Source organism: Labrus mixtus, chromosome 1 (genome assembly GCF_963584025.1).
Source record: "Labrus mixtus chromosome 1, fLabMix1.1, whole genome shotgun sequence".
In the NCBI taxonomy this organism is placed as follows: domain Eukaryota; kingdom Metazoa; phylum Chordata; class Actinopteri; order Labriformes; family Labridae; genus Labrus; species Labrus mixtus.
In genome coordinates, this window is record NC_083612.1 from 30,892,841 (window position 1) to 30,914,860 (window position 22,020).

The following is a 22,020-nucleotide window of genomic DNA, read 5'->3' on the forward strand; positions in this document are numbered from 1 at the left end:
TTTTCTAACCAAACTCACTGCGACTGTTTTCTGTGTAAAATGTTTTTTTTTTTTTTAAAAAGCTTATATCAGCAGCATGCAGTTGATCTCAAAACTTATGTGTACTATTACTTTCATGTGCATTATAACTTAATGGACAGCACTACCTTTTCATTCTGCTATCTTAACACCACTGATCGGTTGCAATGTTTATAACCTCTCATTATCACTGTCAATACAAACTCTAGATGTCATTGCTCTGACTTTTCTTTTAGCTTAATTGTGTTCTTACCTTATATGTTCTTCTATTCTTGCTTTATTTCTCTGATTTTAACCCTTAAATACTTTATATTTCACTAGTTTTTGACACTCTATTGTGTTACTCATATGTTACTGTACTTACATTTTGGAGCAATCACACACCAGAACTTCCTTAGGGATTAATAAAGTTCTATGTTTCCTTATCTTCTTGACTGACTCTGACCCGTTTGCAGCAGTTTTAGGAATTCAAAAATGACTAGATAGATAAAGTCAATCTCTTCGCTGATGGTCATGTCTGCTATCTCAGGGTCCTCTAGGGGTCAACTATGAATTTCAGTCTGTTTCATAACCAGCCAAGCACCGCAGGTGCTTGAAGTGATTATTTCTTTAAGAGGCATGCAGAGGATTACATTTTTAATGCTACATTCAATTTATTTAAATGCTTGTCTAAATCAGACGGTGAGAAACTCTCATAAACCCCTCATGGAAAGATGCTTCTTTGTTAGCCTAGCCCTTTCTCGAACAGCAAATTGCAGCATCTCTGACTTTAGCAGACCAACTCCAGGCCGATTTCTCATCTGGAAACAAGTCTTCGTTAAAAAAAAAGACTTTGTGTGTGTGCATGCGTGTGTGTGTGGTATGACCTCTTCATCAACCTCCACATCATTGATAGATATAACACGCTGATTTGCCTAGGGGACTCCTCAGATACTCACACACAAACAAAAACACACACAGCATCCCTGTTTTAATTTTAATTGCTACAGCACATGAAGACGCACACAAGCGCGTCAGATTCCTTCCCCACATATACACACATGCACAAATAAACACAATAAGCACAATACTAACGTTAATTGCAGCAGCACATGCTTGGCTGAGCGTGTAAATCAGCTGAATTATTGATGAGGCTTTCATTATGAGGCTAAATGCTACGGAATGGATGAGGTATGAGCTCGGGCCTCTGTGATAATTAAAAGCCTGTGTCACATGATCCAAGTACTCTTTTAAAAGCATTGCCAAGCTGCTTAGAGTTAAGTCTGCCACCCCGACGGTGGAGATATTTATCACTTTTGTCATTAAAATCATTGTTTTACTGCCATGTGGTCGATATGTTTAACTTTATTTGTGCTCCCATTAGCTGCCTAAGAGGTGAAAACAATATTTTTCTGAGCCCCACATGAAACACACTAGATGCCTGTAGACCTTTCATTTCAATCAACTAATTAAACCCAGTAAACACTAAGCTTCAGCTGCTCAATAAATAAAAGAAAGAGGCCTTTAAGTCCTTTTGAATAATGACACATTTATTCTAGCACATGTGTTTTATCAACTGTGAAGATATAATAGAGCTGGAGGTGAAGTAATACGTCAATACCTTCACACAGCCACCCGAGAGGTTTCTCTAAAGGTCTGAAGGCCAAAAAGAAACAGTACAGATTCACACCCACCGTGCAAGGCTGCCATCATATAAAAAGAACTGTCTGTATTAAATATTATCTGGAGACCTTCTATGACAGATCCATTTCCTGCTTGGACCAACCAAACTTATACCCACAAAGTGTGAACCTGTGGGACATTATTGATGACTAGCTAACCTTTAAGGTTCACCAGGCATCAATTGCCTGGCATGTCGATATGCCCTGTAATCAGACCCTAACAGAGGTTGCAACACAGCTGCTACTTGGCTCTCGTTAAATCTCGCATTGACTACTGCTCCTCCTTGCTAGCGTGACTCTCAGCATGCGTCTGCAGATGATCCAGAACGCAGCAGCGTGACATGTCTTCAACCTACAAAACAGTAACTCGGCTGTTCATCTCCCTGCACTAGCCCCATATTAAAACAGCTTCAAGAACAGCTCCTGACCACCTGAACTCAGTCTAAAATCCCTCCTGTCCACTTCACTCTGCAAATGAAAAGGGCCTGTCCCTACCTTCACAACAGGTGCTTAAGTCTCTAGCAAGACTTCTCTCAGTAACATTATTTTTTACTTACAGTCAAGAATTTGCCCTCTAAATGAAGAAAATGAACCAATCAGATGCAAGAGTAATTTATTTTAAAAAATCTCTTCTCTCTGTAACAACCTCGACTTGTAATTTTCTTGTTTTTATAATGTTTTTTTCTTTGACTGAATTTGTGCCGGAAACGAGTGGTTTTGAAAACATTCTACCATCCAAGTTCATGAGAGAAAACCTGTGCTACAATCTGGGTCCGAATGTACAACCTAAGTCAAGTGACTGTGCTTGAGGGAGTGTCTGCAGTGATCACAAGAATCCCTGACAAACACCCGTTTCACAGGAAAACTAGATGAACTAATGAAGGGGTTTTTTAGGCAGTACCAGGGGGACATGCAATCAGCTAGGCATGAGTGTTTCAATCGAGCGTATGAGCCAGCAGGCCAGTTATAATGTCCAGCCCTGAGAGACTAATGTTCCTGAAAAATTAAGGTTGTTTAAATCATCTTCATAAAACTACCACACAAACTGTATTTATGTACATGTGTATATATATATATATATATATATATATATATATATATATATATATAAACATAACACTGTTACAAGTTAAATATGGCATGTGTAATAATAGGAGAACATCGTAGTCTGATTTAAAATTTGTACTAATATCCAAACAATGATGATTGTAGGCAGGAAAAAGGTGAATCTCTGACTTTTGTGTCAATGTGAAATATTTCATTGAAGCATCCAACCAGCCGACCTCCTTTCCACTGTGGCCTTCCTGGCTCTATAAAAATGTCACATCAACCCTCCTTTTTGCCCCTTACAGAGACCACACTACTCCTGCTGGAGGGCTTTGAGCCTACACATATTGTTCCAGGTCACTTACTGAAAAAAAAAGATGCTGTCCTTACTACAGCATCCCTGGTTGCAATGACAGTCCTGTTCATCTCTCCAGAAAAAATCACATTAACCGTCATGCGACTTGTTTGGCTGGATGTCTAAAATGTTTTAATTTCACCCACAACAATGAAACACAAGCGACTAAGTCACTGCGCTGTAGATTAATGAGCAAAATATAAGAGAAATCTTTTAAATCATAAATGTGTCAAATAACAGCCTCAGAAAAGTTAATGTCAGGATGAGTTGTGACATATTGTCATGATTTGTATTCAAAACTCTCATCTTGTTATGCATAATTTTAAAAGCACAATCAGCGACTTTCATCATGCAACAAACAAGCTGGTGAATGGCCCATTTCGAAAGACATGTTAGAATTGCTGTTAGAAATCTGCTCACGTCTGAATTGTTTTCTCCTTGCAATAAATTAAAAAGAGTCATCAGTAGTTGGTTAAGGGATACAAACTACAGGACAGAAACTAAGCAAAACGTATATTTTATATACTGGCCCTCGTTGTTGTTCCTCATAGGATTGAACCTTATCACGACCCACTTGATGTACTTTTCAGAGTTTAGCTGTCAAAAACGTATCCAGTAGTGACTGCACCTGAAGAAGGCTGAACCGTGGCTCTGTGGATTCTTGGCCAAACCTCCAGAGGGAATATATCAAACATAGTGAGCCCTGCTGTAAAGCTTTAGGCAGTAAAAAACCCAACACAAAATCTGCAGATTTCTCTTAGCTTTTTTTGGCAATTGAGAAAGTACCAATAAAAGAAAAAGGGTGAGTTTGATAACACAAAGATGTAACAGCAACAGTCTGCAGAAATGTGTCACTATGCTGCACTGAGCCTACTGGGGTATGTGGTCAGAAAATCAACCTGACAGCAGCACAGAGAGGTTCACTGTGTGCAGCAAAGAGATGCATGAAAACTCCTCAAAGAGAAAGGAGAGCGACCATACAGAATTATTTCATACAGATGGGTCTGTGCTCTGTACAGACTCATCAGTATCAAACAATGGCAGGAAGCTAGCTCTAGCTCAGGGTCAATAGGAAACGATGAGTAGAGAGTCTGTTAAATAAACCTTGATCGATACTTCCTCCATATGAACAACAATGGATGTTTTCCTCAACACTTAATTTGACTAAAACGTTGCACCGGTTGAATCCATTGCTCCCTCATTTAACATGTTTGAAATCCCAAGATGACCATATTCTAAAAATAAATGTTTCTTTGAATCAAAGGTTGGCTTGAAATGAACACCAAGCACCAAGCGTGTCAATTTTGACGCCCTCTGTGTACAACTCTGCTTATCCTGCCCTGCATACAGTAAGTGTAGGTAGTGTTTTTCAAATCCTCCTCCTGCTTTCTTTCTGACGACAGTGAAATGTATCACTCATCAAGTATCTTTGCTGTGGAAAATGTAGAGAGAGGCAGTTACTACAAAGTGCTGTAACTCACTTCGTCTGACAGCTACCCCCTGGCAGCAGTTTCAGACATTAAGAATAACGACGTATTGAAAAAAAGTCAATCCTTATGTTTATGGTCTTGTTTGCTTTTTAAGTCATAAAGAGGCATCAATATTAATTCCAGTCTGTTTCATAACCGGTTAAAAAGTCTTCCCAGAAGCTACTGGCTGTACTTCAAATATATACAGTCGCTGCTTCTATAAATAAGCAGTTTTTTTCCTTTGTAAGCACAAATACCTTCTATTTATAGCAAGTCTTTCATAGAGACCCCTGACCCTCAGAAGAAAAAGAAGAAACAGAGAGAAAATACAGACAGTGTGGTACTAAGTCTCATCTCCTGGAAGGGCAACCCCTGTGAAAAATAGATGAAATCACTGCTCCTGCCACATCAAAGATGGATGCAGGCTGCGTGTCCTTGTGTACATACAATAATGTTGGTGTGTGTGTGTGCTTGTGCATGTGTGTGTGTGTGTGTGTGTGTGTGTGTGTGTGTGTGTGTGTGTGTGTGTGCTTGTGCATGTGTGTGTGTGTGTGTGTGTGTGTGTGTGTGTGCTTGTGCATGTGTGTGTGTGTGTGTGTGCAAATGCATGGTATACCATAATGTGTCTCAGCATTGGAAACACATTATTTAGCAGAGAGCTGCAGTGTACTTACAGACGGCATTTTTGTGACTGGAGTCTTTGCTGGGCATCATCTTCACCCCTCTGGACTTCAGCTCTATCGCTTTCTTCACTGCAGAGAGGAGAGGAGAGGTTATTCATTTAATCAGAAACATTACTTTCTCTATCTTAACTTACTGTACATTGATTTAAGTGCTTATTATGTTCAGGGTTGCCATTCAGCACAAATCCACTGTTCTGCAATCCAGAAAGTGCCTTACACAACCCGGCCCCCTTCAACAGAGCTAGAACAAATGCAGCCCTGACAGAAACTGAAATTAGAACAGGGGGAAAGGAGGATGATAAAAAAAAATGCTACAAAAACAAGGGATGAGAGAGGAGGGAAGGAAGGAAGGAGGAGAAGAGCAGAGCAGTGAAGCGGCATTAAAATGTATTCCATCTATTTTATCCTAAGTAGCGGCATTGCAGAGGATAACAGGAAAAAAAAAATCTGTGCTACAACCGAACTAGAATCCACTGAGAACCAACCCTGGCACGGAAAACACATCTCTCGCCCTCTCTGTCTCTATTTTTCTTAAAGACACACAAACATGCATGCACACACACTCACACTGAAAAGACAGACGGACAGAAAAGGAATAATGGAAGAAATAAAGAACAAAAATTGATGGACAGAAAAAGACATGCTAATCCAAGACCTGTCTCTCTTTCTAGGGGAGAGGCAGGCCTTGAATATATATATATATATATATATATATATATTTTATTTTTTTTCACTTGAAGCCACCAATTAGATATGAGCATCCACAGGGAAACAATTGTGCACTCTTAAATGATAATAAAATCATACATGCAGTCAGTGAGATGAAAGAAAAGCTCCAGCAAGGCCAGTCAGGTGGCCTCAGACTTCTGTTTTGTATTAATTGCTACTCTCAATTACATTATTTAAATAAATAATGCAAGGCAAGCACTATGCATTATACATGCTTCGTACAAAGACCTACTCTGTGAACAGCATAGGGTTCAAAAAGGCAAAGCAATGAGGTGCAGGTTTAGCTGTAAGAGCAACAGCCTCATGAACAGAGGCTACAGTCCTTGTCACACCGGTCACAGGTTGGACTCGCAATCCTGTTGCTGTTTGGTGCAAGTCATCCCAATCTCTCTCTACCTACATCTCTTTTTATAGCTGTCCTCTCTAATAAAGGCTTTAAAGCCCTAACACATAACCTTAAAAATAAAAAGGCAAAGCTATGAAGTAATAAGTGAGTGAGATTAACCTTGATACTGAGCGCTGAATCCAGTTCTTCTGTGGTTGCTGTCCGAAGTGAAATGTAACCGAAGCCAGTTCTTACTGGAAATCACCGGTGAGGGCAGCGTTGTCCCAGTCAGCCTGGAAGGAAGCAAATTGGAGGTGATTTAACAAACAGGAGTTACAGAAGTTTATAGGCAGAGTGGATAAAAACTTGAGTCGTAAATATTCTAAAACCTGATATTAACATTTCATACCTGTCAGAAATGTGTCAGCCTTTACACATTTGAGTTTGCCTGAACTTACTTTTTTTTTGTTCCTTAGTGGATTATACTACACTTTGGAGAATACTGCAGAGAAAGACGAGGCAGGTACGGGGGGGAAAAGAAGGTATGGTGATGTAACTAAAGTTAAGCTGTTTTCATTGCACAGCATCCACCTGTGTTGCACTGAGACACACAGCCCCTCTCAAGTGAATACATTGTGTGTTGCATTATACTGTGTGCTATTGTTGTGTTTCCAAAATGTCCACATTGTTTGTGAATAAGATGCTGACATATACATATATCTATATATATATATATATATATATATATATTTAAACATCCTGTTCTAAGGGTAGATAATGTCTGTCACTACCTTCTGCAGCATTGCGTTCAAGTATACATTTTACATATTTCAATCCATGGTAGAATAAAAGTGCAGTTGTTAGGGAAAAGTGCTTTCAAATTGCCGTCATGTAATTATGGAATGCAGCATTTTAGATTGCAGCACATCCAACCGCTGCTTTGAAAAAAAGTAGTGAAATTACTTGTCTCCAACAATTGTAAATACAGAATATCAAACAGCATAGAAAAGAGGAGAGAGCACATATAGCAGAGTGAATAACTCCATCATCTAAATTGCTTTATCTGACAGTATATAGACACAGGAGAAAAAAAATATATCCCTGGCAGAACTTTCCAGAGACTTCAAAGTATGATTCTGATGTCACTCTGTATTGTCCTCCGAGGTGCAGAGGCTGGCTGTAATTTAAGACGGTTTTAGCTAAAAGGCAATTTGTTCCACTGGCTTTGAAAATGTGGCTATGGGAATTGAATGAGTGATTTTATCCCTCTGCCATAATGATCACTGCTGACCAAAAGCACAGCACTGTGGCTGCACCGGGGATGGTATAACCCCAACGTCTGAGTGTTTTTAAAGGAGGGAAAATTCAGCAAATGAGGAAAATATATTTTAGATTGCACAAAAACGTCCCATTCTCTGTTTGAAAATAAACACTGATAAAAAAAAAAAAAAAACACAGCACAGTGTTTCTCTGATTGATTGAAATCAGAGCAGAAAGCTTTATAGTGAAATTGTCTAAATTAGAATAAACAGGTTTGGGATTTTTGAGAAGAAGATGTATTCATTATATCCTCTCAAAGGAAAACACGAAGAGAAGAGAAAATGTGAGGGGGATAAAAAAAAATAAGTGAATGGAGATAGTGAAGCAGTAGAAAGTCAGTAAAGTTCACATTTTCAAAAACACTTTCCAAAGCATCACCACTGAGACGATGTTGCCTATGGTAAGTCTTACATCAGCCGAAGCTGCTCCTGCATTTCTTTCCAATGGCAAATGAGGCGATGGTAAAATAAAGAATAATAATAGTAAAAAAAAAAATATGGGGGGGGGGGGAATGGTGCACTGAGACAAAAAAAGGGAAATGATGTAATAGACTGCCTTGAAGCCAATGTTCCACCATCGTCCCTAGAGCAACAGGCGCCACTGTAACTGCCCTTTAATAACGCCGCAGGTGTGCTGAGCAGATAGAGAAACACACAGTGAGGGAGGAGGGAACACTGATAAGGAAAAAGGGCAAAACAAAAATATGAGAAGTGGTAAAATCATATTAAGAACGCTTGTTAAAAATGCCTTTTTGAGTGCTTATTAAAGAAGAAACTATGCGCTCCATATCTGCAAAAGACACAGCTCAAGAACATCAAGAGACAAGAATGTGATGGATGTTGGATGAGGTGAGACAACAGCATGCACAGTGTGTGTGTGTGTGTGTGTGTGTGTGTGTGAGTGTGCCTGAAGGCAGTCTAACTCTGTAGTACACACAGTGAAGGAACCACAGTAAAACAATGTGTCATTTACCGGTGACTCAGGTAATGGTCTTTATCAAGTATGTTTTAATAGGACTGTACATCAGTGGGAAGTACGTCAATTCACATTTTACGTCAGACATGAGCAGAAAATAGAGCAAACATTATGTGATTTTTAATAAGATAACATATTATGCACATAAATCATATTTCATTTAGATGATTTGATGTATCCTTATGTAAATGAGAACTGATTTTGAACATAATGAATTGTCTGACCTTGATGGGCGAGCGCACATCAACTTGAAGTACATCATAGAATGACGAGGTCTTCAATATTTTAACTTTTTAGTCGAGTAAGGATTGCCTCTTTTTCAACTCCCAGCTGGGTTATAGAGTGTGTGATTCTCTCTCAGTCATATGTGCTACATCAGCCTGTTAAAAAGACGATCTTAGACACACTGTCTGGATTCAACAGGGTTGGTGTGATGAAACCGCCTGTGATGATGTTTTTTGTCTCGGACTAAAGGCCGTCTGAAGTTTAAAAAAAAGCTGTGATGACATTTTTTTTTTTTAGACTGAAGTGAAAGTTAAAAAAAAAAAAAAAAAGCGTATCTCTCAGTTAACCATTCTCCTTTCATGCAAAAGTGAACTGATAACCACTGTTCAAGAATTCATATTTGCTCAGTGTTACAACTGTGGTTGTACCAAATATCTGTGTGGACCAAATATCATCGCATCATAAAAAGTGTTCAAAATGTTCTGCAAACGTTTGTAACTTTATGAACCAAATCAATACCAGGACAACGAGTGCAGCACGCAAGATCTCCATGATTGTTAACTTTCACTTACCGCTTTACCCCGCCCCCCTTTCTGTCCAATGATTGAACGATCTTTGCACACATGGATTTGTTTACAAATTCTGGGCCTCTTGCGAAAAGTGCAATGTGAAAACGAACCGCACCAAACCAAAAAAGAAACATTGTATTTGGTCCGGACCAAAGAAAGCAAACTAAAGGACTTTCCTGGTGTAAATACACCCTTAGTTATTCATATTGGCACTATTATATCCCCTTATATTATTCATGTATCAAAAATAAATAACGCTCTGGCTGAAAGTGTTAAACTGTTCTCAGTGGCTGCTTGGAAAGTGAGGGATTTGGGCCTTTGTTCATGTTGTGTCTGGCTTCTCCTTGACGGGGCATAACAATCAGCTAATAAACAGTCACAGAATCCTTCTGTTGTTTTAGTGACAATACATACAAGAGATAATCTCCCTTTAACATTCAACTCTGTGTTGGTTAAAATAAGACATTGCATCAAAAAGCCAGTTTATCAAGTGTGTGTGATATTTCAATAATGGACACAGCTTCTCTGTTCATATTTAGAAACTGTAAAGCAAACCACAGACAGTTAAGCATTATTCTATGAGGCTGGTGCTGTAAGGATGTTTTTAAAAAGAGGTCCTATTACTGATCCTAATATAGCATCATAAAATTAGTGAGGGTTTGGAATAGTGTTCCATGAATGACACTTTGAATATATTGAATGGAACTTTGAATATATAAAATGGAAGTCGGTAGTGTTATTTCAGCTAATAACTGAACTCAGAGACTAAAAAATTCCCTAAAGATGGATGCACAAAGTGCGCTCAGCAATGATTGTTGAACATTACTACTCATAAGCAATAAAAGTGTTCCAATAATTGAACTATGATCTTCAAGGTGACACATTCTACATTCCAAATTATTCATATAATTTTGGGTACAAACAGCTGTTTCCAAAAAGTTTTGACATTCAACAAAGTATTGGTATATTTCAGCTGATGTCATTTTGCAAAACCAGCATATTCAGCAGGGTGTCTTTTTGATGATAACAATGACAGTGGTGGATTTGGAGAATTGAAATCAGCTTCAATTCCATATATTCAAAGTTTCATTCAATATATTCAGACTTCATTCCATATATTCAAAGTTTCATTCAATATATTCAGACTTCATTCCATATATTCAAAGTTTCATTCAATATATTCAAGGTTTCATTCAATATATTCAGACTTCATTCAATATATTAATTTCCTGAACAGCTTGCCATATATATATTTATGTATGCATATATTGGTGACTTGCTTTGAGTAATATTATCTTGCCAGCACACAAAGAAAAGGCAATTAAGTATTACATTAGGAAATAAGTGCTGGTATTGTACACAGCTGCCTCAGGTCTTCTGCATTTTCAATCTGCTGGTTATGTAATAGAAGGAAGAACTATTCACCGGCAACTATGGTGCTGTGATTTTTCTGGGTATGTTCTTATGTGTAAGAACAAATCATGAGTTATTGTTGAGAGGATCAAAATTTAACATAAGAATAATTCACATTATCTCACCAATGAGCTCAGCTTGATCAATACATTATATATGTTTTTTGTCATCCAATATCTAACATCCTTCTGTGCATCACTCAACCAGCACAGAAAAAAAGTCTCATGAGGTTATACTCTTAAGCTTTTTACAACTTGAGAAATTATATTTTTTGTTGTTAATTTATTTTTTCAAAGATCAGTCAGCAATACTTCTGGGAGAAAGAGCGACTCCTCATCACAAACAAGTGCTCCTTTAAAAAAAAGAACAACAAAAGAACATAGAACTCAGCTATCCACTGACACCACCTGACAATCCTGACATTTCTTCTGCTAAAAAAACAAGCCTACACAAATGTTTTAACTGCAATTATAATAGACATGTTTCTGTGCTTAGGTGATACAAATTGTATCACTAAGTTTAAGTAGATTCAACCAAAAATCTGAAGTGACATCTTGGCTAAAAAAAAAACATTTTATAAAAAAAAGAAGAAGTCTGGAGCAGGTCTGTCAGAATGGCCTAAAATCATTTGTAATTTCAAATGAGATAAAATGATGAAAGTTGATTCAGAAAGTCTGTTGTCATATTTCCACCATTATGCTTACAAGAAAACACCAAAACTAATGAAATGCATATTAAAAGGATAGCAAACAGTCTCCACATTTTGAGCACTTGTGCCCTGAACCTTTGAATAAGCATTTCTATGAGTACAGAACTTATTTGACAGAAGCAAACAAACACATCAAATATACAGAAAGGAGCACTTTCCTGCTCTCAAAAAAGTGTACTTTGAAGTGCTCTTTGCATTGGGAAACATGTCTTCATAAACCATACAAAATTGACAATAAAGACCAATAAAACTCAAACAGATTTTGGCATCAAGTATCAGTAGCCAGAAGAAGAGGTTCTCAATTTCCATCGCGAACCAGGACGTGACAAAAGTTTGTTGCCGCCATTATTAGCCTGATAGGCTTAGAGTGTTAGATAAGGAATAAATCGTCCCTGTCACGAGAACCAGTAAGTGCTGAAATGACAATAGCATTTCTCCGAGCAGAATGTCAAGTTTCCAGACACTAATGGCCAGCAATGGTGGTCCTCCTCACTCCAGACATTCTGTGCTCAAACCTTTCTGCATTTCAAAAAGATTACGAGCCATCAGTGGTCCCCAGAGGAGATCTTTAGTGCTTTGGAGGATTTGCTCTTATTTGCCCTCTGTATTTTATTAAATGTGTGTTACTTTGCATATTTTGGTGTCTCCTTTCTGCTCTCTAGAGGTAAGAAATCAATTATCACTGCTTCTAGAAACGTTCACAGAGCTCGCTGAAAAACAGCCTGTCTTTGAGTGGCTTTTTTTTTTTTAGAGTCAGTTGGGTTTAAGATAAGGCTACAAGGAGATGTTGATATGCATATAAGTTCAAATAAATCACAGAAAACAGTCGTTGAGGGTTGCAGAGGACAAAAAAGACAGGGAAATATAAAAACTAGAGAGGAAAAAATAGATAAAAAGTGAGAGACATGCTGCATCGCCTCCATTATTCATAGGGACTGGCCAGCTGCCTGACACTGGAATGAGGAAGAGGCAAGAGGTCAGAGAGGAGGAGGAGGAGGAGAGAGGGATGAGACATGGGACTGAACTTAGAGAAAAAGGAAGAAAGGAGAAGGAGCAAAGAAGAAGAGAGTAGAGGTGGATGCAAGTTTGAGAGGAGACAGGCTTAGTTAGAGAAAATAATAGACATGAGGGGAAAGAGTGGAAAGGAGCAGGGAGAGATAATGAAGGGCAGTTTGAAAAACAGTAACGCTGGTTCAGAAGAAATGTGAGAAAAGGAGAACATGCAAGGTGAAAGTAAGGACAGAAGAAAGAGGACAAAGAAAAATCCCCCAGGAGAAAACCTGCGAGGAGAGAAAACATGGATGGATGGACGCAAAACGTGGGGGAGGATGAGAGAGCTGGAAATCCACTTGGATGAAAAGGAGGAGAGAGGTTAAACAAGCTGCAGGGAGGGGTTGGAAGTTAAAAATGGGGAGGCGAGGAGTCAAGTCTAAATGAGGTTGGACATAACAAACACCAGGTTGCAAAAGATGAAGATAAATGGGAAAGCAAGTGAGGCTGGAAGGAGACAAGTGCTACAGGAAATGGGACAAAACAAAGAGAAAAGGAGAGACGGATGGGAGGGGATGCAGAAAACACAAGGAGATAAGAGAAAAGGGTGAGGCGAGGTCTGAAACACCTGAGACGAGAAGACAATAGGAGAAGAAAGGCCAAGTCATAAAACCGAGAAACTGAGTGCTTGCTGCAGCACTTCACTATAATTAGACCACTGGCTTTTTGGTGATGCAAGACTATAACAAAGACACACATACAATTTTCTACTGTCCTATGTCCTGCTCATTCAGCCCTTGCACTCTCTATTGGCTGACTGTACTGCTGGCATTACTTTAAAACATTACTTTTTTTTTTCTTCTAATGCTGCAGTCATTGCAAGCCCCCTTGGATGTGAGCATCTGCAAAATGACAAAAAGGAACTGTAAAAAAAAAAAAATTGGATACAAGTCAGAAAAGTTGCAAAGCGCATTATCCACAACAGATAGCTGTTTATTCCAAGTGCTTAGTGCAAAACCCTGGTACACCGGCACTTTTAATCTCATAACGCACCCACGCACTCACACAGAGAGACACACATACACACACGCGCGCCCGCATGCATGAGAAAAAGAGAAACGCTGAGCCAGAAAACATAATTTAAAATGTAAATGTAATAACAGGACAAGAGAGGTAGTTTCACAGTAGAGAACAGAGATACAATATAGGGCTGGTAGTTAAAAAAAGAGGGGGGCAAGGGAGAGGAGGGGTATGACCAGGGGAAGCTGAAGAGGGGGACACAAAAAAAATGATTTGCTTTAAGAGGTGGTCTCGGGCACGATTCATAAGAACTTGAGGACAGTGTGCGGGAGATATTAACGCAACCGTGAGTAGCACTCTGACATTCATGTGCCAGTGTCAGAACTGATACAAAACAGAGAGATACAAAGCAAGAGTAAATAGAAGAACAAATCCAACCTTCCTTGAAACGCCTATCAAGTTTTGGGAAAATGACACCCTTGTTGTTTATTTTGTAGATACTTATATTGGATATTGCCCTGTGATTGACTGGCGAACAGTCCAGGGTGTACCTCGCCTCTCGCCCAATGACAGCTGGGATGGGCTCCAGCTCCCACGCGACCCCGAACAGGAGAAGCCGTAAAGATAATGGATGGATATTGCTAGGATGCTCTATTGGAGATGATGTGGGAGGTGTTGGTGTCTGAACCGTCATGTTTCTCTAAAAAGAAATCAGCCTGGTAGGGATGTGTCTTGGCCTTTTCTTTTGTTTGTATTTTAGAGAGGAAGTCAGCAGTGACATGAGCTTGGCATTTCAGCTGTTTGCAGATGATGTTGTCTTTGTGGGTTCATCAGAAAGTTGTCCTGATTCCCCTCCAGATGTTTACAAAGTGTGATTTGCTGCTTGGCTGTAACTAGGTTTTTTTTTTGGATAAACTGCCTCATGGAGATAAGCAGAAGACTTACAGCCAGTTTTTGTACAATAGTGCTAATGAGTAGACAAAGATAATGTCCTACGTGTTGGAAGTGTATGTATGAATTAAGTTTTGCCAAATAGCAGCAACTTCAAGTTGATTGAAAGGAGTAGGTTGAGGCAGTCCTGGCAAAGGGTAAGGATGAGGTGCCAGCCATCTGAGAGGTGGCTCAGTGGGAATGCCAGGCCAAGCTAGAGGAGCAACTTTTCCCACTTGAACCCTGGGCTCTGGATCCGCCAGAGTGAAACCAGCTCTGACAGCAGTGATATCTGGGCTGCTGTTCCTGCTGTGTGGCCATTGAGGGAATGGGTTGTGCCCTGGTTAAATGAGTAGAAAATGACCTGGATAAGCGAACTAGAAAACAGATGATTGAAGGGAAATTAGTTTGCCACTGCTGTTTCTATTGCAGCCAATAAAGTGATTAAAAATGAAAGTGTGTCTGTGTGAGGGACAGAAAGAGAGAGAGAGAGAGAGAGAGAGTTAATGGAAAGAGATGGGGAGGAAAAGGGAGGAGAATAAAATATTCAATGCACACAGTTAAACAGATAGAAAACATCTTCCTGTCTATTCTCCAATGTAACTTATCGGGATAAATAAACGTCAACCTCTTTGTATGTAGTTTGTATATTTTGATCCTAACCTTTGCTAGTTAACAATGGAAAAAAAGTAGTAAGGTTGATGGGACTGTGACAAATGGATAAATGATAAATGGACTTGATCTTGTACAGCGCTTTTCTAGTCTTGCGCTGAGTACTCAAAGTGCTCAAAGCTGAGTACTAAATGCACACGGCAGCTCACAGCTACCCACTAACACCCATTCAAACACTGAAGGGAGAGACTGCTACGTAAAGGGACCATCAGAAGTAACTAATCTCTGCCACCAAAGCAGCTGGAGCAACTTGGGGTTAAGTGTCTTGCCCAAAGACACATCGGACATGTAGCTGCAGGAGCTGGGGATCGAACCCTAGACCTTCAAGTTGAGAGACGACCAACTCTAACAACAAAATAAGTTCAATTTATTTGCCTTCATAATCTCAAACAGTGACACAAACTACCACAGTTGTTCCGGTGATGTTAAAAAATGAATTTTAAGCAATCAGTCCTGTCAGCACTGATCCTGGAGAGGACACTTTAAATACAGTTATTGTATGTTTTATAGAGCACTTTCTATCTTAGCAGTGTATAATTGTGATTTTTGTGAAGAAAAGAACCTGTACTAGCATCTTGGTCATTTTAAATGAAATAACTGCATCCATCATATTGCAGCTTGTTCTGAACAGCATGTACTTCAGGTTTTATTAAGTGAGGAAAGTGTATTAGCATCTCAACAGTATAATGTTACTTTTCTGTATTATATAGTCCCTTACATCATGCAGTGTGTATTATCTTCCTCCTGCTATTTACTGCGTAAGGCCTCCATACTTGCAATCGATCATTTTAGAAACATATTTATTGAATATTTTAAATTATTTAATTGAAATACTTCATACCGAGCAGGATAATTATGATTATTATGTAGTTTTAGTTCTGTGTTGTCAGGGGTGTTTCTTTATTGTCCTTTATTAAGAGGAGTTTTATTGTATGTCTTGCATCACTTTTATGTGGGACTACAGATGAAAATTAGCAACTCGCTAAATCTGGTTCAACCATCTCTTCATTCATTGTAAAATGATTAATGTCATTGCACACTGTCCCCTGATAAATAAAATAAATAAAAAGAAAATGTTTATGCATTACAAAATATTTACAATTCATTTATTCTTGAAGGACATTGCTAACACTAGTAGTAACTTCTGCAAATTCCTCAAAACTATGAATAGAAAAAACAAAACAAAAACATGAACGTCACTTTGCATTTCTTTAGAAGTGTCAAAGTGTTAGAAAAACAAAGAGTAGGACCCAAGTGAAGATAACAAAACTAAAGATTTGTTTTAACGAAAAGGATAACAAAAACTCATCTAGTTTCTAACCCAAACAAATCCAAACAAGTCCAACAAAAATCCACAAGGAGAAATAAGGAGCCGCAAGGAAACGTATCACAGAACACGGGTAGTTAGAAAAATTAACTGAATGAATGAAACTAAATAAAGGCTAAATACAGGGGGGGCAATCAAGCACAGGTGTGAGGAACAAGACACAGGTGAAACTAATCAGTGCAATCAAAAAGGGAGGGAAATCACACAAAGGGAGGAAGTAACACAAGACAAGAAACATTGAGGACAAGAACAACAAAATGAAGCAGGAACAGTATAGACCTGAACAAAAAGATAACAGTAACATTACACACACAGAGTGAGAAACACAAGGGAAGGAAAAGACAAAAGGAATCAGAAAACACTAATAAGCGACAAAATCAAATGAAACAAGATCAACTCATTTCAAGAAGTAAAGAAAAAAACTTTCAAAATGTTGATCTTGGAGTGCAAATAGCCTAGCGGTTATGCGCCTGCACCATGTACAGATGCTCTATTCCTCGTCGCAACGGCTGTGGGTTCTTTTTCCCAACATATCCTTTCTCTCTTCTGCCGTCCTATCCAATAAGGGCATACTTAATAATTGATGCATGAAAGGGTTAACCATAACAAATGTACTGTATGTGAATGTGTGTATCAAAATCCACAACTCTCCATATAAAACAGTCAAGACATATCCCTGATGACCTTCAACCTGCTGATGTTAAGTTCTTCTAGATTTATTCACACCTAAACAAGGACGTCAGTGCTGAGTTTCACATCTGGCCAATGGTTGTTGAGATATCACTGGGCTGATATTTAAAAAAACAGTCATCAGACTTTTATCCCATGAAGACCCCCTGAAACGGGCACATGACTTTTTTTCTTTTGAGCTGCCATGGATTAAGGAAGGAGACCTGATTTGTGGGTAATAGTTTCATCACATTATGTGTAGTGACCCTGTTACTCAATTAATGGAATAATTGGCAATTAGTGCCTTTCATTTCTTTGGCAGTCTGGAAGAGATAGGATGGGTAGGAGGTCATTTAATGTGAAAAACTCAGGGACTCCACCAGCTTCTTTAAATCAGCATAATGAACCACTGCTATTAAAATTCTTCGACTATCAGAGTGATGAAACATTACCGAAAACTTGTAGCTTCAGCACAGGCAGCTGGGTTCAAATCAATGTGCGTAATGCAGTGAGCAATAAGGAACTACATTTGATTAATGGCTGTTGGTCATGCTCTTTGGAAATAATGGCCTTAAGCAGAGTAAGAATTCATTCAGTTGAAGAAATGACAGTAGGAATAGTGCTGAGCTTTGAGCATCTAAGTTTGTCCTGTGCTTTCAAAGAGCGGGATGAAGCAGCAGAGGGGGAAAGCAAGGGGGCAATGAAGAGTTGGAGAAGAAGAAAAGGATAGCCAGAGGGACTGCTGGGAAACGAGGAAAGTAAGAGATGGATAAACAAGGGTGGAAGGCTAAAGGAGAGGAGGGGTATTAAGAGCAGATGGGTTTCAAAGAAAGCCTGCTCCAAATATTAATGACACAAACAGCTTATTTTGAGTAATCTGAAAGAAGATCAGTTCTGATTTGAAGATAACAGCTGTGACAACATCACAGATAACAGCCTTTGCTCCATGCTAAGCCTTTTTTTTCAGGATACGCTGTTTAGGTATTCTCCCTATTCAGGTCACCAAAATACAGGTACACGCAAAAATACACATTTTGAACTTCTAAAGTAGTCTCAGTTGATCTGCAAATGTTAGTGCAGAACTGTTTACCATCTCAGAGAAAGAGCATATCCATGATAATGTAAATAGGACAATGTAAATGGTAAATGTTAAAGGGACTTGAGCTTCTAGTCTTCTGACTACTCAAAGTGCTTTTTACACTGCATGTCACACCTACACATTCACACACTGATGGCAGTGTATGTAATACACATTCATACAGCACCAACAAAGCAGCGGGAGTAATTTGGGATTAAGTGTCTTGCCCAAGGACATATTGGACATGTTGCTGCAGGAGCAGCTGGGAATTGAACCCTCGACCTTGCGGTTGAGAGACGGCCACAGTCGCCCTGTTATGTCATGTTATACCTACATGTTGATTCTGGATATTTACAGGATGTTGGCCGGGAATTCCAAATAATTTATTTTACCAAGTAATAATACTTTGCTACGGAATACACATTCTTTTCTTGGGCTATCTGTACTTTACTTGAGATTTTATACTTACATTAACTTCCACTTTTCCTCCATTACATTTAATATAATATGCAAACTTTTACTCAGATATCTTTTCCCTAAAAACATTTATTCAAAATCAATTTGGCAGAACTTTGCTGGTCTGGTGATCTTTTTTTATATATAGATAAATTGAAAATACAGCTTTTAATGAATAGAAAAGGAAAAGTCAAAAACAGTCGGTTGCAAGAAAGTAGCAACCACGTGAGTTTAATACCTCTCTGCAGTGACTGTGAATTAATGACAAAGGCAGTGTCACCAATGATCCAATGAATAAAAATAATAATAATAATAATAATAATAATAATAATAATAATAGGGGTTAATAATAAGTTATTCATTCCCAATTATTTTGTCCACTTTCTTTTTAATTAGCCTTGGTTGCTTGTACTTTTACCATTAATTAATAGGTACAATTCATATCAGAAAGAATGCTTCAGATACATTGATGGTTCGGGCGTACTTTAACTCCCACTTAGAATACTCTTGAGGAGACTGTGACATGATCAGTCTATTATTCATCACCTCAGCCAGTTGTGTAAGTTTCCTTTGCACTTTTTCTTTAAATGTTATAACATGATCAACTCTGGTTTATTAACCATTTGAAGAAAAGCACTGTATAGTGTTAATGTTCTGTAGTTCTGTATTTAATAGTCAGCTTAGAATGGAGAACCTTGTCATGATTGTTAGTCATTATTTTCATTTCTTAATAGCTTACATAAAAAACACAAAGAAGGGGCTGTAATAAATATACAAGCGTCCAAGCTTTCTTATTGAAACCATGCAGCCACTGCTGCTGCTTGGATGAACAAGCAGTTTTATATTTGGCTAAAGCATTATGGAAGAAGATGTCTTTTTGAATTTTCTTTTTATCAGTCAAAACGTTTGTTTCTTTATGGAGAACTGAAGCAGATAAATGCACTGAGAGGGGCTGATGACCTCAACTGTGTTCAAAGCCAGCTGTGTCACCTGTTGACATTGCACTTGGCAGATAGACAAATATAAAGAAAATGAATTCTATAAGCCATAGTGATAAAGACTTTGGACTATGGGATGCTTCAGGAACACTAATGCCTTGGAGGTGAAAATGTCTCTCCCTGACCCCGTCTGTGTCATTCTATTTGTGCCCTGGATATCCGGCTTTATTCTCAACCCCAACCTCTCTGCTGTCGTCTTTTTATTCCACAAATAATCCAGGTGAAATAAAGTTCACATGGGCCTGTGACTCAACTCTCTCGTGGCAGACCGACCTCATTCAGCAGACAGTTTTCAAATCGTAATGGCCTGCCAGAACCAGCAGGACACAACTGTTACTTCAACAAACAGACAACTTTCCAATTATACTTCTAAGGTTATAAATGTTCTAAAGTTTATTATCCAAAAATAGGACACACATTTATTTGGTAATGATTTGAGACATGAAGTTTCTCCCGTAAGAATAAATATAATATATGCCCATCATTTTATAATGACAAACAGGAAACAGATTTTTTAAGTTGTATGGCTGAATCAAAAAGTGAAGTGGTCCAGTGTGTGCGTGCGTGTGTGTGTGTCTGTGTTAAAGCTAGTCAATCTGACATTCAACCTGCCAGCAAGCAGACAGGAACATGAAACAGGAAATTGCTTTTGGGACAGCCAATCAGAAAAAGCTCTCTGTAAACAGGAAGAACCCGTCACAGTGGACCTGTCAGGTGTCAGTCATTTTCACAATGACCTGCCCACATGGCTCAGCCAAAATGTCACTCATCCCTTAATCCTACCTCTGAAGACAAGGACTAAGAAAGGTATTGGACTGTGACTGTCAGAGAGCATGTTGACGTTTGTCGATTTATTAGTATTTATTGTTTAAGGCCTGGATCAGAGAGGCTTCATCACAGAGTGTCTGGGTTACTTACCGGTTACATGCTAACCATATGAATGCAACATCTCTGGCTGATTGCAAAATTGTGACATTTGATCAATACCACCTTCTGTTCAGCCTTGGCATCTAAACTGTATTTCTTATTATAAAGAAAATAGTGAAAAAAAAAAGAAAATCAGTCCCATACATCATAGTTGTTTTATCAGAATATTTCTGTCAGATCAGGTGTTAAAACCTAGTTTGATATAAAAGTTTAGAAATATATTTATATTACTATATAACCAATAATAATATGCATTCACTTTTTTTCAGCAAAATATTTTTGCCTGCATTTCAGAAGGTGGGCTACAGTGGTCCTGTCATTACACTGTCTAAGACAAGACACATGTTTATTTGTGTCTGAGTCTGTATGCACGCTGTGTGTGGTGTGTGTGTGTGTGTCATCTGCCAAAGCCTGGAGAAACAATCAACAGCTAAAAGAGTCACAGGGCCACTTAAGACCTTCCACAAGCGCACACACACACACACACACACACACACACACACACCACACACACACACACACCACACACACACACCATACTAACACACAGGCAGTATCATGCCTTCTGCTCTGCTGTTGACAGGACTTAACGTGCAATTAGTTGCCATTCTTTTGTTTCCATCTGCTACTTCCCTCTCTGCCCCCTTCATTCCAATTATTTATCTGTCGACTTAACCATCCTATTCTGCTCTTCTGCAGGTTGCACCACAATCACCAACCCATTTCCATTGTCTACACATGGAAGAAAATGTCATCAGTTGTTGACAGACGAATGTGGAAAAAATGGACATGGTGGAGCGTGACATGGTGATATATAGCTAAATGTGTTTGAGGAATATAAGTCCTTCTTGAAAAAAGGTTTTAAAATCAAATTGGTGCTTTCACACAACATTACCTTATCACATTATCTCCCCAGATACAAACAAACCATATTAATAAATAGATTGTTAATTGTCATGTCACCTTGCAGAGTTTTGCAGCTCCTTTGGTTTGCTTAAAGACAGGGTTGGTCATTTTCTCCAGATACACTTTTTAAGATTTTGGTTGAAATTGTCTTTAGGTCCTGACAGAAATTAATAACTGAAAAAGGAACAAAGAAAACCTGTCATCTGAAGCGGTTGTAAGCCTGTACAAAACTTCGACCAATGTCGGCCACGAGGTACCAATCTGATGAACCAATCACAGCCTCCCTCTCTCCCTGCTCGTTCTCTACGCCTTGAGCGCACTAGTCCACACTCAAAGCGCGTCACAGATGAAAGAGATTTTACTGTGAGTTTGTATAGTATAGGTATAATATGTAGAATTTTCTGACAATGCTTACATTCAAATATCTAAATTAGAGATGGATCACAGACCATCTCACAGAGAGACCACAGCACGTCAGGCTGAAGGACTGCACATCTGACACTGTGGTCAGCAGCACCGGAGCACCACAGGGCACTGTCCTCTCCCCTG

The 22,020-nt window shown here is 38.8% G+C and overlaps 1 protein-coding gene across 1 annotated transcript in view; it reads right to left on the reverse strand.

The window, feature by feature from the left end:
- LOC132977394 (CUB and sushi domain-containing protein 1-like) overlaps positions 1-22,020 on the reverse strand; it is a 455,723-nt gene that overhangs the window by 201,164 nt on the left and 232,539 nt on the right. The window contains exons 6-7 of the mRNA XM_061041929.1: positions 6,468-6,580; positions 5,225-5,302 (exon numbers count right to left, since the gene is read on the reverse strand). Coding sequence (XP_060897912.1) covers positions 5,225-5,302; positions 6,468-6,580 — 191 coding nt within the window. The remainder of the gene's footprint in view (positions 1-5,224; positions 5,303-6,467; positions 6,581-22,020) is intronic.